The sequence below is a fragment of the Echinops telfairi genome, unplaced genomic scaffold, assembly GCF_000313985.2.
Source record: "Echinops telfairi isolate 266 unplaced genomic scaffold, ASM31398v2 ScPeMD7_7458;HRSCAF=8496, whole genome shotgun sequence".
Taxonomy (NCBI): domain Eukaryota; kingdom Metazoa; phylum Chordata; class Mammalia; order Afrosoricida; family Tenrecidae; genus Echinops; species Echinops telfairi.
Window position 1 is genome coordinate 45,286,196 of NW_022111358.1, and position 17,578 is coordinate 45,303,773.

General features: G+C 61.2%; 1 protein-coding gene across 2 annotated transcripts; it reads left to right on the forward strand.

Annotated features, from left to right (window-relative positions):
• Positions 1–541: 541 nt before the first annotated feature.
• Positions 542–17,210, forward strand: SLC9A3R1 (SLC9A3 regulator 1). 2 transcript variants are annotated; one of them, XM_045299608.1, is made up of 7 exons: positions 542–1,088; positions 11,690–11,851; positions 12,867–13,020; positions 15,149–15,189; positions 16,024–16,137; positions 16,339–16,566; positions 16,604–17,210. In XM_045299608.1, exons 1-6 carry the CDS (start codon positions 660–662, stop codon positions 16,534–16,536), a joined length of 1,098 nt encoding a protein of 365 aa, XP_045155543.1. In that variant the 5' UTR covers positions 542–659; the 3' UTR covers positions 16,537–16,566; positions 16,604–17,210. The 2 variants fall into 2 exon arrangements, with proteins under 2 accessions (XP_045155543.1, XP_004709215.1); XM_004709158.4 differs by having other exon boundaries at positions 16,339–16,563; positions 16,602–17,210.
• The last annotated feature ends 368 nt before the right edge of the window (positions 17,211–17,578 follow it).

The following is a 17,578-nucleotide window of genomic DNA, read 5'->3' on the forward strand; positions in this document are numbered from 1 at the left end:
TAAAGCCGCCGCAGGGACCTCGCTGCTGGAGCAGGAACGGTTACCCCGGCAACCCCTCCACTCAAAGGAGCCGCACGCGGCCTTTGGGCTAAAGGGTCCTTTCCCGGAGACTTAAGTCGCTTCCATCCCCATCCCAGGTGAGGGAAGCCAAAACGGAGCCTCGGGGCCCCTCCTCCCAGTACCAGGAACTCGCCAGGTCCCCGCCCTCCCGCGCGACTCCGGCCACTTGGTAACAAACACTTCCACTTCCTGAGCTGCTTTCTTCGCCCGCCGCGGGGCGCCGCGCCGAGCACAGGCTCCGCCCTCGCCCTCTCCGATTGGTCTACGGCTTTCACCCGGCCCGTGAGCCCCCCTCCCGTTGATCCTGATTGGCCCGCAGCAGCCCACGCCCTTGGCGCAGCCACGCCTCCGGAATAAGGGGCCGGGGCTGGTTCTGGAACGCGCAGTCGCGCGGGGCGAAGCTTCGTGTCCGCGCTTCCCGGGGCTCAGGCAGTGCGCGCCCGCCGCCGCCGCCGCGGGAACACCTGTTCGCTCCGCCTGTGCGCGCGCCGGAGTGCTCGCTGCACACCCAGCTTCGCCGGGCGGGAGAAGGGCTGGCCGTCCGGCCCTTGGCCCCGACGGACCCCCCGCGTGGCGCCGCTGAGCCGTCGCCAGGCGACATGAGCGCAGCCACGGCGCCCGGGGCGCCCTTGCCCCGGCTCTGCTGCCTAGAGAAGGGCCCGAACGGCTACGGCTTCCACCTGCACGGGGAGAAGGGCAAGGTGGGCCAGTTCATCCGGCTGGTGGAGCCCGGCTCGCCGGCCGAGAAGGCGGGGCTGCTGGCGGGCGACCGGCTGGTGGAGGTGAACGGCGAGAACGTGGAGAAGGAAACCCACCAGCAGGTGGTGAGCCGCATCCGCTCCGCGCTCAACGCCGTGCGCCTGCTGGTGGTCGACCCCGAGGCGGACGAGCAGCTGCAGAAGCTGGGCGTCCAGGTGCGCGAGGAGCTGCTGCGCGCCCCGGAGGGGTCTGGGCCGGCCGCCGCCGAGGCACCGGGGGCTGGCGGCGAGAGCGAGCCACGCGAGGCCGAGAGGAGCCCCGCGGAGCAGGTAGGTGCGGGGCCCGGGGGTGGGGGAGGACCCCGGCGGCGCCCGCCCTGCGCCCGCGCCTTTCCGAAACTCTAGCAGCGGGGGGCCGACTGCTTCCGCCGCTACTCCCCTCCCCCCCCTCCCCACTCCCAGCGCATTTGCTGCTCCTAGGCGAGCTCGGGCGCGACCCCCAGCCTCCTCCCCAAACTAGTTCCTTTGCCATTTGTACCTCTGGTCCCTTCTGCTTTTGAAAGTGGGACAGGGAGCGCGAGGGAGCCTGCTTCCGTTCCGTGGAAGCCCCAGTTAGGTGGGGAAGGATGCCCGCCCTCCTCCACGCCCACCCTGCAGTTGGTCGGGGGCGCGCCCCAGGACCCTAGAAGGGCCACTGTCGCCGCGACCCCACAGTGGCTGGAAGGTGAAGCTGGGATGACCGTGAGCGCCGCGCTGGCTTCCAAGCTGGAGGAGTAACAGCCCCCTTTCTGGGCGCGGAAACACTGCCCCCCGGGCCCGGAGGGTCGCACCCGGCCTCTGCCGCCCCGCGGCCCCGTCCCGGCTGGTGCTAGTACCTTTAACTCACCCTCCTCCCCAAGTCCGCTGTGATTTCTAAGAAGGAGGGAGGAAGAGCCTCCCAGCCCAGGGCGGTGGGGAGGGGGTGCCGGGAGGAGGCGCGGAGGCGTCTTGGGGGTGGCGGCGGCTCCACCACCCAGTCGGGATTTATGACCCTCAGGAATGTGAGGAGTAAGCGCGGGCTTGAGAAGGTGAAAGATGGATGGTGGGGAGTGAGTGGGGGCAGGGGCAGGGCCAGAAAATGGCGAGTTGAGCCCCATGGGCAGGTGAGACACTCGTTCTAGCACGTGCCCAGTCTTGCGACAGCTAGGGGGGGCGGGCCCCGGGGCACCGTGGCTGGTGGATGACATGGCCGTGTTTGGATCAGCTGCACCAGGAGAGGCAGCTGGCAAACTAAGAGTTGTTGTGCCCAGTCTCCTGTCCCCAGGGAGTGCAGAGGGAGGCCCCAGGGTGCAGACTGTGGGAGCAGCACTCTCTTCCTGGTGGCAGCTGGTGACCAACGTGTCCACCGTGCCAGCAAGGAGCCTCCTGGACAGAGAAAGGACACAACTTAGGCTCCAGGTGGAAGGTGGAGCCCCAGAGGGCCAATTGGTTTGGTGGAAGCCTGGGAAATGAGGTCACCAGCAGCCCCGTCCAGCCAGAGCTGGGTGCTGGGAATGTCAGGGCCACCAGGCTCCCACTTCCTGCCCCGTGCCAAGCTGGCATGGGGGGTTGGGGGTGGCGAGTGCACGGAGCACCTTAGCAAAGTGGCCCCTGGGAATTAGGACCGATGGACCCTGGGCCTAGGTGGAGTAGATATGAACTTTGTGCTGAGACATAGATTTGCCATCTTTTTTTTTTTTTTTGAACTTTGGCACCTGCACAAATGCCACTTTCTGCTCCCCCTCCCCCACGTGGCAGTCCCTGTCAGCCCTCCCTTTGCCCTTTGGCATTGCTGCTGCTGGGTGCATGTAGGCTCCACTGACACCCACGATCTGAAAAGGCAGTCTACAGCCTGTTCTCGGGGTGAGCCCAGAAACGGATTCCCCGTTTCCTGCTCAGATGCCCACTTGACCAACCTTCAGCTGTGTGTAGTTTGCCAGCTTAGGACAGGGCAGCTAGACTAACTCCCGAGAATCATGGGGAGACCTCCACCAGGCCTCCTGGTGTTTCGGCAAGTCACGGGCGCTCTGTGGGCCTCGGTTTTCCCACCTGTGGAATAGGACTCCAGGATGCCCGGCTCCTCTAGAACTTCACAAATATGCCCATACTGAGCTGTGCCCAGGTCTGGGCAGTCACAGCCCTGTGCAGCCAGCCCCATGGTAAGGGGCTTTTGTTTTGTTTCCCTAAACGGTAGCCCTTCTCTGTAGAAAGCACCGATTAAGTTTTACCAATTGGCTTGCCCCTGAGCTGGCTTGCCCAAGAATGGTGAGGGTCCTCTTCAGTAGTTCTCCTAAGGTGAAAAGGTTTGGTTTGGTGCCCACAGAGAGTGGTGGGCGTAGGTGCCATCCTGCCACAAAGGCCAGCCAGGATCAGTAGTGCAAGATAGGGGTGAGGCATGCCACCTGCATGTCCCCGTCTTTGACTGTCTGACACTTCCCAAGCAGCGGCAATCCCCCCTCCCCCCCCACCCCCCTCCATTCACCACCAGTCACAGGATAAGCCTTAAGACTCTGGGCTTGGCACCCAGCTCTCCAGTGCACGGTGGCAGCCGGGCAGGCCTGAGCCAGCTCACCAGTTCTAGCTGGGCCACCCTAAGCCAAGTTACTTAACCTCTCTAAACCTCCATTTCCTCTTGTGTAAACTCGGGGTGCCCAGCAACCTCCTGGGGTCACTGGGATGGAGGGAGGATGCTTGCCTGGAAGGCAAGTGCCCACTCAAGAAGCAGCCCCCCAACAGCTAGTAGCCAAGCCCCTCTGTTTTCACAAGGCATGTTCCAGTCACCCTGCAGGCATCGTGCTGGCTCCGCGTCCCAGTAAGTGCTGACTCAGCGGTCCTTGCTGTTGAACAGCAATAGACATCTTCACCAGAGCCCCACACCACCAGGCGGCCCCCATGTGTTCCCACCCGAGAATCAATGTCTTAGCCCCTGAGTCCTCTGACTGATAATTCTCAGCCTGGGGACCCTGATGACCCCCTTCTCCGTGGGAGAGACCCTACCGGTCCACTCCCCTCCCTCAGAGCTTTCCCCGGATCCAGGGAGGTTGGCCCTTCTCTGCCCAGGGTCTCCGGTTCCATCTCCTGGGTGTCTTTTCACCATCAGTGCTTGACCTCCTCCTCCTCTACTAGGTCCCAAGGGCAGCAGCTGAGGCTGATTGGTGTTTTATAGTCCCCACGCCTGCCTGGAGCCTCGCCCTGGCCAGGCAAGTGCGGGAGCAGGGTGTTTTGAAGTATTGAATGGATGCAAAACAGCTTTAGGGACCTTTGTCCTAAGTGACCTCAGCCCAGCACACCTGGCCATGCACACACCTCGGTCACACCCAGAGAGGAGCTCCAGATGGAGTGGAACATTCCAGATGGCACCTATCCATGCCTCTTTCTTGCCCCCTAGCAGCGTCGACTTTAAGGTCATTCTTCGAAGTCTGGCCTTTGGGGCCGGGAACCTCAGCACTGCCCCTCATTGGCTCTGGGACCCTGGAAGGCATGATCATCGTTGCCCGTAGCCTCAGCTTCCACTCCTATGAAATTAGACACAAGCACCTATTCTGCAGGGTTGTTGGGTTGGACAGAGAGAGAGAGAGACTGTGTGTGTAAGCGTGGTGTGGGTTCCCACCAGACCTAATGGACCCTAATCCAAAATTACAAAGCATGCAGACACCCCAGATGGCAGGCTGGGTGGGGGCAGAGTCAGCTGGCAGCCTCGACCTCCTCCCTAGGGAGCACGACTTTACTGGTATGGAGCTGGGGCTTTAAAAGAGGCAAAACCAGTCTCAGTTTGAAATGGACAGGCTGTGTGATCATCGGCGCTGCCGGCTCCTGTTCTTAAGAATTTGGGGGTCTTTTCCTTCCGTAAGAAGCCCTGGTAGCACAGACAGAGGGTCGGTGCTTGGAACCCACTGGCCACTCCGTGAGGGAAAGATGTGGTCAGCGTCCATAAAGACAGACAGCCTCCCGGGCCTTTCTGCTCTGTCCTGTAGAGTCTGCTATGCGTTGGATTTTTGTTTTGTTTTAACTTCTTGGCAAAACAGAGTAGCCTCTGGTCCTCAGTTTCCATTTCCTGGGAAGAATAAAGTCCCTCAGTGGTCCCTGGGTAGGAAGGGGCTTCCATCTCCCTTTCCCCAGACTTCCCATTCCTAGGTCCTGAGGAGGAGGGGTGGGGAAGCTGGGAGGGAGTCCAGCCAACATCTTAGCGGTGCTGTAGACCTTTCACCAGGGGAACCCAGGCTCCACACTCCAAAAACCAGTGCTCCCCGATTTTCCCCTGCTCTGAGGTCCAGTGACCTGGCGTGGGAAGGAAACTCCAACGACCCCACCCTGTGCCATGAAGATACAGATATATCCCAGATATACGCAACCCATGCGAATCAGGTATCGCTGTCCCACGGGTTTGTAAGTTGACAGTGGACCTCTGTGAAGGGTACCTCCTGTTAGGGCCACCCTCGGAGGCAGGGCTGAGCCCGTTCCCTGTCCTGGAGACTGAGGCTGGGCCAGTTAAGGTAGCGGTCCATGGTGTCTCAGCTGGTGAGCCTACTTTCTCTGATCCCAGGGTCTCTGCATGTCCGTTTGGCCGCATGCTTGGGTTTTGCTTGAGGTTCCCGGCTCCCCAGCTGGGGTAGGTGTCTGCCTGCCTGGTTTGGGGATGCACCAGGGCCATCTTTTTCAGTGGCACGAGTCCCCACTACATAAAGGACTCAGGGAGTTGGGCCCCAGTGGCACTCTAGCTGTGTTCAGCTTTTGGCCCCGACATCGAGAGTTCAAACCCACCAGCTGCTCTTAGTGAAAGATGTGACCTGGCTTCTGTGCAGCGACTTTCCTGGGAACCCAACAGAGCAGGTCTGTTCTGTCCTATGGCCACCCAGGCCCCAGCTGGCACCCAGCAGGCGCCTACTGCCATCCCTTCTGAAAGGCTGGGCTGGGCCGGCCTGAGTCTCATGCCTAAGTCCCCTCTAGTAGACTTGTGCGCGCCCCTGTTGCACAAAGAACCCTTCTGGAGTGTGGGCTTGGCTGAGCCCCTGCTTCTTAGCCGGGGATGGGCTGACCATGCCCTCAGAGCCATCCCTGAGCAATGCTCACGGTCTTGTGCCCCTGGAAAAGGCCAGTGGGCAGGTTCCCTGAGGCCCCAGGTCCCCTTGGTGACCGAGTCACCAGCCTGCTCACTGCCTACAAGCCATGTGACCAAGGTGCGGCCAGAGTTTCGGCGTCTCTGTGGTGCAGGTCTCAGTGTTTGGTTCCTGCCTATCGGGGGTCACGGGTGCCCCCTTCAAACTGCAAAGGCAGCGGCGATCTGGGAGAGTGGGTTTGGAGGTCAGACAGCAAAGTAGCTAGGAGTGATCCCCTCCAGCCTTGTACTGCCCGGTGCTGTAGCTACTTGCCCCGAGTGGCTTTTGAGCCCCTGGAATGTCCCAACGGAGAGGGGCTGCAGCTGTGAAATTCACACTGGACTTTGACGATTGAGTCCAAACTGAAACATGTAAAATAACTGGTGAGTGATTTTTTTCCCAGCCGATTACTTGTTAAAATGATAATACTTAGGATATCTCGAGATCCTAGGGATGTTACAATCTCCCCTGTTTCTTTTCCCCTTGTAATGCAGCTGCTAGAGAAAATCCAGACCACACATCTAGTGGGCCTTGTGTTTCTATTGCACATTGCTGCAGGAGCAGATGAGGCCCTCTACCCCCGTACAGTGACCGTCGTCTCGAAAACCCACCGGGGCAGTTCCCCCCGGCCTCTGTAGGGTCCCTCTGAGTCCGCATGACTCGACGCCGAGTTTGGAGTCTTGGGGGTTCTGTTGCTCTGGATCTGAGTTCAAATCGTGGCTTCTCCCCTCAGCTGTTACTCAACTCACCCCATCAAGTCAGTTCCCACTCAGGACAGAACTGCCCCTGTGAGTTTGTGAGGCTGTAACTCTTAACTGGAGCACACAGCTTCCTCTCTCTCCCACGGAGCCACTGGGGGGCTTCAAGCTGCTGACCGGACTGTTAGAGGCTGACATGTAAGCCACAGCTTGGGACGTGACCAAGTCACTCCATCTATTTGGATCTCAGTGTCCTTGTCTGTGAAACGGGGGTAGGGGAACCTACCTGGCAGGGTGACCAACAGGCTCGATGTGGCCCATGGGAAGCGTGCGGTAAATGGTGATTCCAACCCACGGCAGCCCCGGTGACACCATACAAATGGATCTGGTTTCCAGCGGCTGGTTTCTGTGCCGATTGCCGGGTCTTTCTTCCGAGGCACCTTGGGTGGCAGACACGCATTTCTAACGTTTCCATTAACAACTAAGCACGTTAACTGTTGGCACTAGACCCCAGAGAGGCCAATATGTGGCACCTGCTCTTTAATAGTTTGGGGTCAAGCCCCAATGTCAGAAGCCCCGTGAGGGTCCTCACATGGCCTCTTAGGACTGCCCATAAGGAGTTAAGTCAGGCACCCGCTGGGAGGGGAGTGGAGGAATGAGGAGGGATGCCGGTGGGCAGGAGCGGCCAGCTCTGGATGGTGTCCAGCCAGGCACCAGCCCAGGTACCAGCCTGCTCCATCCCAGGCTCTCCCGGCCCTGGGGAGACCTGAACCTGCTGGCCAAAGGGGGAGCCTGGCCCAGGACCTGAAAGTGGAGGTGTCAAAAGCAGCCCCCGCTTTAGCCCACTTCTCCCTGCTGGTTCTCACTCTGCGGGGCTCAGAAAGCACACCCCCCCACCCCACACACACATTCTAGAAGCAAGCTGGGCAGACAGTGGCCCCACCAGTCCCCAGCAGGCACAGGCTGGGGCCACGGGGACGGGGACGCTAGGTGAAAGGGCCACATGGTAGGTGGCAGCCGAGCCCTTTGTCCCTCACCTAGGGTGAGGCGAGGACACCTCGTGCCCAGTGCTCTGGACATCAGCCCAGTGGTCTGAGCTCCGGTCACTCCCCAGCCCTCCCTCAGTGCAGTGCCCTGTGCTGCTCAGCTGCTTGTCATCTGCTGGCCCAGCCCTCTCCATCGTGGGTCCTGGCAAGAGCCAGCACCAAACCCAAGCTGGCGCCCCCAAGTCCCTTGTTACTGTCCATGATGTTACTTACTGCCGCCCCCGGCAGCAGCAGCATCCTCACCCACCCCCAGTCATTGAGGCCACTCTGGCTCAGAGGGTCCCTCTAGTCAGACAGCTTTATCTTTCTCCTATGGCAGACATCCTGGTGGATTTGAACTCCTGACCTTGCCTTACATGCCAGTGATTAACCCACTGTAGCACTGGGGCCCTGCCCACCCCACTTAAGGGGCTGGTTCCCCTAGGTCAGCCACCCTCTTTGCATAAGTGAGGGCCCTCACTGGGCTGGGGCAGGATAACCCTGAGGTGGGGGTGAGTAGGGGATTCTGTGACTCGCCCCCAAACCCCCTGGTGGTCTCCCTGGCTGCTCCCACTCTCCCCTTCTAGAGCCCGGAGCTGGCTGGGGTTCTTCCCAAGACAGCCTGCAGAAGCGGAAGCACTTGCCCAGCAGTTTCTATAGGGCCCATCACCATGGCACCGGCTGGGAGGGGCCGAGCCAGCCAGTGGCAGCCCCCATTGCCTCACCCTCCAACCCCCCAGCAGGGAAGGGCTCTGGGCCTACTCCCCAGAGACGGTCGCTGGGATTAGGTATCGACTTTCTCCGGCTGTCCAGGTGGCTGCTGATGGCGCCTATTGAATTCCAGGCCCGCCATCCACTCCCAGGGCTGTGTGGGCGGAGGTGACGGGGCGGCCACTCAGGGTAGGGTTGGACTTCCCTGGCAGTGAGTGGGATGGTAGGCAGCCAAAAATCCGAGTTGGGAGAAGGGTCTGGGGCAGCTGGCTTGGCAGGGTCTCCCGGGCACAGTTCTGTTAGTGTCCGGAAGTCTGGGGCCACCCGCTCCGCTGTACTGCCCATTGGCTAGCATGGCCACCTGTTGTCCCTGGGTGTCCCACCTTGCCAGGTAGACTTCTGAGGCTGTGTTCCCCCGTACAATCCCACCCAAGCCCTGGAGCTGCTACTTGGGCAACGGAGCTCCTGCTGGAGCAAATGGGCCTGGGGGCTGCCTATCTCCTCCCCACCCCCTCCCAGGGAGGAGGCCCAGGACTCCTCCAGCCGGGATGGGCCAGGGATGAGCTGACTCAGCAGCTGGCAGGGACAGCTCCGCAGACAGCTGGGTGGCTCCTGGTGAGGGAGGGGCCAAGCAGAACCCGACCTGTCTGGGCCAGCGGGGTGGGGGTGGGGGGTGGGAAGGAGGAGGAAGGCCCTGAAGGGAGGCCGCCTCCAGCGCCTCCAGGTACTTGGGAGGAGGAAGCCAGACGTGGCCCTAATGCATCAGAAAATGACCTAACCATCCTACCCCAGGGGGGGACTAGGGCAGCCCTGGGTCCTGAATCCCAGGCGGGTGACCTCCAGGGGGACAGTGGATCTCTCCAGTGTAGGGAAGGGCAGTGGGCTCACCAGTGGTATGGAAGAAAGGGAAGCTTGCTGGAGGTCGCTAAGAGAAGCTCCCCCCCAGCACAGAACCCCCCTGCTGGAGTGGGCATCCCGAGGCAGCGCACCCAGCCCCAGCATGCTCTCTGCCTCCTTGCCCAGCCCGCTCTGCCGCCACCCCCCACGCAGGCTCCTAGCTCCACGCAGGCTGCTTGAGGCCCTGCACACCCGGAAGGAAGGCTGTGGTTTTGTCAGCTCCCAGCCACCTCCCACCAGGCCGCGCTGCAGCCCTGAGCCCAGAACCTCAGCTCCGAGTAGACCCTCCCCCTCAGACTGGGACCCTCTGTGGTGGAAGGAGCAGGAGGTCCGAGTGTGGCAGCAAGCAGTGGGCTCACTCTCCTTAAGCCTCAGTTTCCCCACCTCTAAAATGGCGGTGTCCGGGCTGCCAAGGGAGACTCTGGAGCAAGCAGACTGTGATGGGGGCATTTGCTTGGGGGGCTGCCCTCCCACTTTCCCAGGCTAACCAGGGCGGTGCCCAGCTCAGTCCAGCTGAGACAGAAAGCTGAGTTGGTCCCTTAGTGACAGCAACTGGTCAGACCTGTTCCTCTCACCTTGGCAGCCCAGCAGGAGGGCCGGGCCAGGCCTCCAGCTTTGTGGTGGGATTAGCCAGAGAGGAGAGGAACCCCACTTGTTCCCAGAACCAGATTCCTGGACTGGGGAGTGGGTCCCGAGAGCTCCTGAACCCACTCAAGGGACCGGCCCCAGCTTCCGAGGGAAGGGTCATGGCTACCCCCTCCTTCTCCTCACCCACCAAGAGCCTGTGGGAGCTGCCACATACCACTGCCCCCTGCCTTTTCCACTCCCGCCTGGGGTTTCCAAGCACCCACCCCCCGAAAGCTGAAGTCTTCGCTGCATGTAACCGTCCATACACAGTCGCCCGAGCAAAGTCAGGCTGCACAGGACGCCCCCGCCTACGGGAACCACCTTGGGGCCTCCTCGAAGCAGCCCCAGGAAGGAAATCACATGCCCCAAGGTCACAGAGCCAGTGGGTGGCAAAGCTGGACATGGGTCAGGGCCTTGGCCTCAGCCTGCCCCAACCCCCTGGACCTGGGAACCGGGGAGAGGGACCTAGAGACGTCAGGAAGATGTGGCCTCGGCCCACTCGCTTTCCTGCTCCTCCCCTCCATCGTGTGGGTAGGTCTCAGGGCTGCCACCACTGCCTGCTGCACCAGAGACCTGGGCACCTCCCGCCAAGGTCTGAGTGCTCAGAGGCCAGCCCTCAGCCCGCCTTGAGCCCAGCCCTGCTTCCCCACCCACCACCCCACCTCAGGCTCCTCGGGGACCAGCAGGGTCCCCTCCTGGCTTTTGGTGCTCCCTCTACACTCAGCAGAAGCCCTGGTGGCATAGTAGTTATGCTTTGGGCTGCACTCAGCAAGGTCAGCAGTTCAAAACCACCAGCCGCTCCTCTGGAGAAAGACGGGGCTCTTTACTCCCATAAAGAGTTACCGTTTCAGAAACTCACAGGGGGACAGTTCTGTTGGTTTGGGTTTGTGTTTGTTTGTTTCTACCCTTAGCTGGGTCCGGCCTTCCTGGCAGGGTGCCCTGGCCCTGTCCAGGACCCCTTCTGTGTCTCCAGCTGGCCAGCAGGGATCTCACCTCATTTCTCAGAGGATCAGTGGGGAGAGGGAAGGCTTTACTGTAAACAGGCTTCAGGAAACAGCTGGTCCTGCCTCCCTACCTGCAGAGAGGGAACAAAGGGGCTGGGGTGGGGGTGGGGGGTGTCGCATACATGCCCAAAGTGCCCACTGGTGGTGGTTCAGGACTGTTGAGTACATTCCAACGCACAGCCATGGAACACAGCGCTGCCCGGCCCCGCACCATCCTCACAATCGCCGTTCTGTTGGAGCCCGTGGCTGCAGCCACTGTGTCCACCTGTCGTAGCCAGGGTCTTCCTCCTCCTTCCTCTTGCCCAAGCGTGATGTCCTGCTCCAGGGCCTGGGCTCCTCTGACAACAAACACATCCAAAGGACGAGCGGCAGCCTTGCCGATCCTCGCCTCTGCCGAGCATTTTGACCTTCCTTCTGCCGAGACAGATTGGCTCCTCCCGGACACCGGACATTTTTCACCGGCACCGGCATTCAGCCGCCCGGTGCTGCTCCTCTGTCCTCCTTCCCAGAAGGGCCTGGGTGCGGGGAGAAGAGGAGAGAAGAATCGATCCAAGGAACATTGATAAATCCAAGAATCACAAAAGGGAAAGGACCTGAGAGCTAGCCTGGCCCCACCCCTGCTGACCTTGCAGAAGGGAAACTGAGGCTGCCCCAAACCTCCAAGGTCATTTGCTGCACTGTTGGGGCTCCCATCAGGGACCCCCAGTCCTGGGCTAGCATCCTTGCCCATAGCTCCTCTGGGGCCTAGCCAGCCTGGGCTGGGCCCACACCTGCTCTCCTTGCTGCGGGAGGGCCGCAGTGGGCAGGGCAGGTGGGACAGGCTCACCGCTCTTCCTCCCCACCCTGCCCCCACAGCGTGAGCTGCGGCCCCGGCTCTGCGCCATGAAGAAGGGCCCCAACGGCTATGGCTTCAACCTGCACAGCGACAAGTCCAAGCCCGGCCAGTACATCCGGGCGGTGGACCCAGACTCGCCGGCCGAGGCCTCGGGGCTCCGGGCCCATGACCGCATCGTGGAGGTAATGGGGTCCTCACTGCCCCCTCCAGGCTCCCTGACAGCCTGTACCCCTTGGTCCCCCCCCCAAAGGGGGGGAGGACACAAAATACAAAAACCAAACCCATTGCCACCGAGCCAATTTTCCGAGTCACAAAAACCTTATCTGGGACAGAGTAGATCGCTCCTAGAGGTCCCTAGGTTACAAATCTTCATGGGAACAGAGAGCCTCGCGCTTCTCCCGTGGAATGGCCGGTGGGCTTGAGTCCTTGTACTTGAGGTTAACAGCCCAATGCTGAACTCACGGGCCTGCAGCCTGGTTAGCCCATAAATGAACATGGACAGATGGACGAGAGGGAAGGAGGCTAGGTAGGGGATGGGTGGTGGGGCAGTAGCTGCAAGGGAAGGAAGGGGTAGGGTGGGCAGGTGGGTGCTGGATAGTTGGGTCAGTGGATGGACAGACAGGTGAAAGGAAGGGAAAGAGGATGGGTGAGTACATGGATGGGTGGACATATGGGTGGTGGGTGGATAGGAAGGCAGAAAGATGTGTGGACAGATGGACAGAGAGTTTCCTGTCCATTCTTCCTGGGTTCTTCTACACCCAGCAGCCTTAGTCCCACCAATCCAGGTGGACGCGCACAGCTACCTCAGCATCCCCAGATGCCAAGTGGCCTCTCCATGCCAGACATGGGTTGGAGGGAAGGTGACAGAACTTGCCCGAGAAGGCCGCAGGGACACCCTAGCGTGTGCTGTGCTCCGGGATGGGAGAGGACTTGGGCAGGCCCCAAGCCGCAGTCTTGGAACTGGAAGTGCAGCGTGTCCAAGAGATCCCGCTTTACACGCGAGTCGGAAGAGCGGCCGCCCGACCCAGCTGGGTTTGCTTAGTCTCCTTGGAGCTGCCCCTTGGCTCTCCCAGCTGTCTGTCCATCCGACTCAGAGTCGGAGGACCTCTCAGCCTACTGCAGGCTGCCTGAGGAAGAGTCCCCCTTGTCCCTTCTGAGAGCTGCAACCTGTGACCAGAGCCCCTTCCCTCCCCCCAGGTGAACGGGGTCTGCATGGAGGGCAAGCAGCATGGGGACGTGGTGTTGGCCATCAAGGCCAGTGGGGATGAGACCAAGCTGCTGGTGGTGGACAAGGAAACGGACGAGTTCTTTAAGAAGTGCAAAGTGATCCCATCTCAGGAGCACCTGGACGGTGAATGTGTGTGTGTGTGTGGTGGGGGAGGTTGGCAGCCGGCCCCATCAGGGCCTGGTGGCCTCTATGAGTCATTGCTCAAGGTTCCAGGTGGGGCGTGGAGCGCCCTGGGACCCGTGTCAGGTCAGGATGGGAACGGAGATTAGCAGGGCAGTCATGGGACAGGGCTCAGCCTGCATGAGGGTGGATAGAGACAGGCGGACCCCCCAACACTTTCCTGCCCCCAGCCTGTCCCTGCAGTGCCGACTCAGGAAAGGGTTAACCCGGAGGAGGCAGCCTCCCAGCTCCTTTTCTTGGTCTGATCAGAGTCCAGTGCCTGGGGCCCAGCCCGGGCCTGCCCCACTCCCCTTTCTCAGGTTGTCCTGGAAACGCAGCCTGCTGGCTACAGAGAGCAGCGGCCCCCTTTGCTCCCTAGGCCCCTGGCTTGCCCATCCCCCACCATGCCCCTGCCAAGCCTGCCACTTCCCCTGCCCAAGCCTGCGCCAAACGGGGCAGGCCGCCACAGCAGGCAGGGAGGGGTTAAGCTGTCCTCTGCTCCCTGGCAGGGACTTTCTCCCTCAGGGATGGCTCCTGGCTGAGGGGTGTGGGCTGAATGGATCCCGGAGGGTGGAGCCTCATTGGACTTTGTGATGGGCAGGATCTGGCTGGCTGTCAAGATCTGTTTGTTGGTGGTGGTCACCCCACACCCCGGTCCTGAGACACACACACTCGGGCCCCAGCTGGTGGGTCCCTGGTGGGGAGCGGTGGAAAGGAGAGGAAGGGGGGTCGCACTCTTAGCCGGTCAGAGTTCATGGGAACGGGAAGAGCCCAGGTACCCCTTCCTGGGTGAAAGGGGAAACTGAGGCCCCAAGTAGCCCGGCTGCCCTTGAGACCCCGGCACAGAGAAGATAGCAAAACCCGGACCGCTCCTCACATCCCTTCCACCTCGAGGAATGACCCAGGACTTTCCTCCCCTCCTGTCCGTCTGTCCATATGGGTCCAAGAAGAGGCCGGCACCATGTCACTTAGGGCACCTCCAGGACGGTGTCTCCTCCCCGTTTGTAACTGGGGGTGTCCCCACAGAAGGATGCAGGGCCGAGGCTGCGCCCCATCTCTCCGAACCTCTAGAGCTCATCAGAGGAGATCCGGGTGGGGGGTGGGGGGTGTCCTTGTGTCCCACCAACCCCTGCCCGGACAGGCGGACCGTGGGTGTCAAAGGGACAAAAAAGGCGAGTGAGTGGGGTACACCCTACTGGCCCCCAGAAAAGGAGCCATGAACACATCCCTCTTAAGCTGAACCCCAAGTCCACAGCCGGCAAGTGGGCTCCAACTCGGGGCGGCCCCATGGGCCGGAGCAGAACTGCTCCACTGGGTGTGGGAGGCTGTCTGCATGGGCAGCCGAGGGGAGAGCACAGGTCTGGTGCCTTGTGAAGAGCAGCCCACCGCTGAGCCTGCTGTACACCCGGGCTCCTAAGTGGGCGTTCAGAGAATCCCACCCAGCCTGACCCAGTAGCAGAACCGCCAACCTGCCGTGTGGCTGTGGGGGGCGGGGGCTCCTTTCCTGAGTTAACCCCAGACCTGTGCTCTCCCCTCGGCTGCCCACGGTTGTGGGGGCAGGGGGTAGCCAGAGACCCCAGATTCACAAGTAAGACTTGAGTTCATCCCTTTTTCAGCTGAGCAAGTACTGACCAGAGTCGGGGCGGTGGGGCGCCCCAAGGGCAAGGGCAGGCTTTCCAATTCTGCTGCCATGTCTTCTCTCAGACCTGGGAAGCTTTTGGAAAAATGTTGATTCCTAGGCCTGCCCCAGACCCGTGGAGTCAGAACCCCTGGGGGCAGTGCCCAGGCATCTGTATTCTCAGCAAGCTTCCCTGGTGACTCTGAGGTATGCAGCCTGCACCCCACTGGGCCTTCCTGAGCTCGCTCCTTAGGGAAGGCCAACCCCTTAGGGAAGGCCAACCCCGTGATGATGAGGATGCTTTCCTTACACAATAGAAGCCAGCAGGCCATGTTTGGTAGTGGGGGTTGTCTGAATCTTATCTACACACAATCCTTTATGGGGGGCCATTACCAAGTCAGGGCACTGCCTTACTGTCACACCTACCCCAACCCCGCTCTCCAAAGACCCAGCTCACTCCTTATCTCTTCCCAGGTCCCTTGCCTGAGCCCTTTACCAATGGAGAGATCCCCAAGGTAAGCCTGGCCCTGCCTCTCTGAGCCTTGGTCCTTTGGGGGAGGAGAGGGACTAAGGGGTGTGGCTTGGGGGTGGATGTTGAACCTTCAGGGCCCTGGTTCCCTCCTGAGCCTCCACTGCACCCTTCAAGCCGACCCCAGAGGCCTCCACTGAGGCAATGGGGACAGGGAGCCCGCCATCCTGGGTGAGGAGCCCCCGCCTCCAGCTCCCCACGGTACAGAAAAGCCCATTCTTCCCGCAAGAACAGAGCTCCAGTGTCCGGCAGGCAGGCGCACTGCGGGGCCTGCTGCTTCCAGTCTCGGCCACTCCTCCCCCTGCCCGAGAAGATGGGAAAGGAGGCTGGGGCCGAGAGGGCAGGGCCAGGTGCCAGCCGAAGCCTTCTCTCTTTGGCTGGGCAGTGCCCTACGCCCTCTCCACTCCCCACCCAGAGGCACCTCCCCCTGGGGCTGGGCATTTCTGTCCCCCTTGCTCCCTCGCAGCTAAGGGCCATGCTTCCTGTCAGGAAAAACAGTGGACTTGGGCCCTCGTGGGGCCTGAGGTTCAGGGAAGGTCACAGGATGCCCTCCTCATTCACTGCCTTAAAGGGCCTTCGGTCCATGTGGGAAAGCCGAGTCCAGACGAGGAGGAGCTGGGTGGTTCTGATCCTGTGAGGAATGCGACCACACAGATTCCCCAGCAGGCTCAGGAGGGGGGGCTGGGGTGGGCGGGCAAGATAGTTGTCTTCCCCAGGAGCCCCCTCCCTCCTTCCATAGGTCCCTCACCCCTTCCCTCCCCCAGCAACCCATAGCCCCTCTCCCACCAACTTATAGCTCACACCCTCTCCTCTCTGTCAGGAGAACAGTCTGGAAGCTTCGGCTGAGCCCCAGGCAGAGCCCTTGGCTGAGGTGGCCACTGAGAACTCCAGGGCAGCCCTGGCGATGTCCACCTCCAGCGACACCAGTGAAGAGGTAGGCTGTGGGGGCGGGAAGCTGGCGGCCAGGTAACAAGAAGCCCATCCCCAGGCCCGCCATTCTAGCTCCCCAGCCACCTTTGTGGTCACACGCCGTGCCACGTTCTGATCTTGGGACCTGGTTTCCTGGGTCGAGCCCCAAGGGGGCCTTCTGGGTTGACCTCCTGCTTCTCTGCCTCGCCCCCCTTCCTCCTCACAGTTGAATCCGGAGGACAGCCCCAAGAAGCAAGACCCCCCAGAACCCTCCTCCACGGCCGCTGCCACCGCCTCCGACCCCATCCTGGACTTCAACATCTCCCTGGCCGTGGCCAAGGAGAGGGCGCGTCAGAAGCGCAGCAGCAAGCAGGCCCCGCACATGGACTGGAGCAAGAAAAACGAGCTCTTCAGCAACCTCTGAATGTCCACTTTGGCCCTGACCCTGCCTCTCCCCCCCCCCACAAACCCCCCCCCCCCCCCCCCCCCCTCCCCCCCCCCACACCCCCCCAAATCAATGCACCAATCGGCACCAGCACCACCCTCCTCGGCGAGCCTGATTTTTCTAGAGAACTTCGTTCCCCCCCTCCCTCTGGGAGGCCAGCAGTTTTCTGCCCTGCTAGCTGCCCCAGCCAGCAAACCCACTCCGCCACCTCCCCCTGGGGCTTCATCCACCTGGTGGCCCCTGAACCCCCTCTATGGGGCCGGCCCCAAGCCAGGACCGTGGGACCGGGGAGAAACGGGCACGTTCCCTCACAGCCCCAGTGGTGACGGGGTCTGGGCGGATCAGGAGACTGATGGCAGTACCCAGGGCTCGGGGGCACCCAGCGTCCTGGGAGCCGCGACTTTGCCATCTAACTGTTGTTCCTCTACTTTTTTAAGCGTGCAGTACCAGTGTAGAGGGCGTTCTGTTCCCTGGCCCCCGTGACTGTTCCTGCTTGTTGAAATCCAAGCACAACCAGGTGCCGTGGCCTTCAACTTGTTTCCATACCACCCCTGGAGACGGGGGCTTCCGGGGAAGACCACCCCACTCAGCCCCAGGGCCAGGCACCACCACTGTATGGAAAACTCCAGCAGAAATTCATCTGGTTCCTTAAAGCCTCGGCCTCCGTGTCTTGCTTTAGATCAGTGGTTGGCAACCTGTGAGTCTCGACCCCTTTGAGGGACAATCGACCCTTTCACAGGGGTTGCCCGATTCATCACAGTAGCAAAATTATAGTGATGAAGTAGCAACACAAATAATTTTATGGTTGAGGGTCACCACAAATGAGGAACTGTATTACAGAGTCGCGGCATTAGGAAGGTTGAGAACCACTGCCTTAGAATAATGAACTCTGCCCCCTGGGGCGGGGCACCTTGTTAGCCCGGAAGCCTAGGGAGCAGGAGCTGAGCCCCTTTAAAGAGCCTGGGACCACCCTGGTGCCCATGGGCAGGTCTACCAAAACAGGCTCCACCCCCTCACGCAT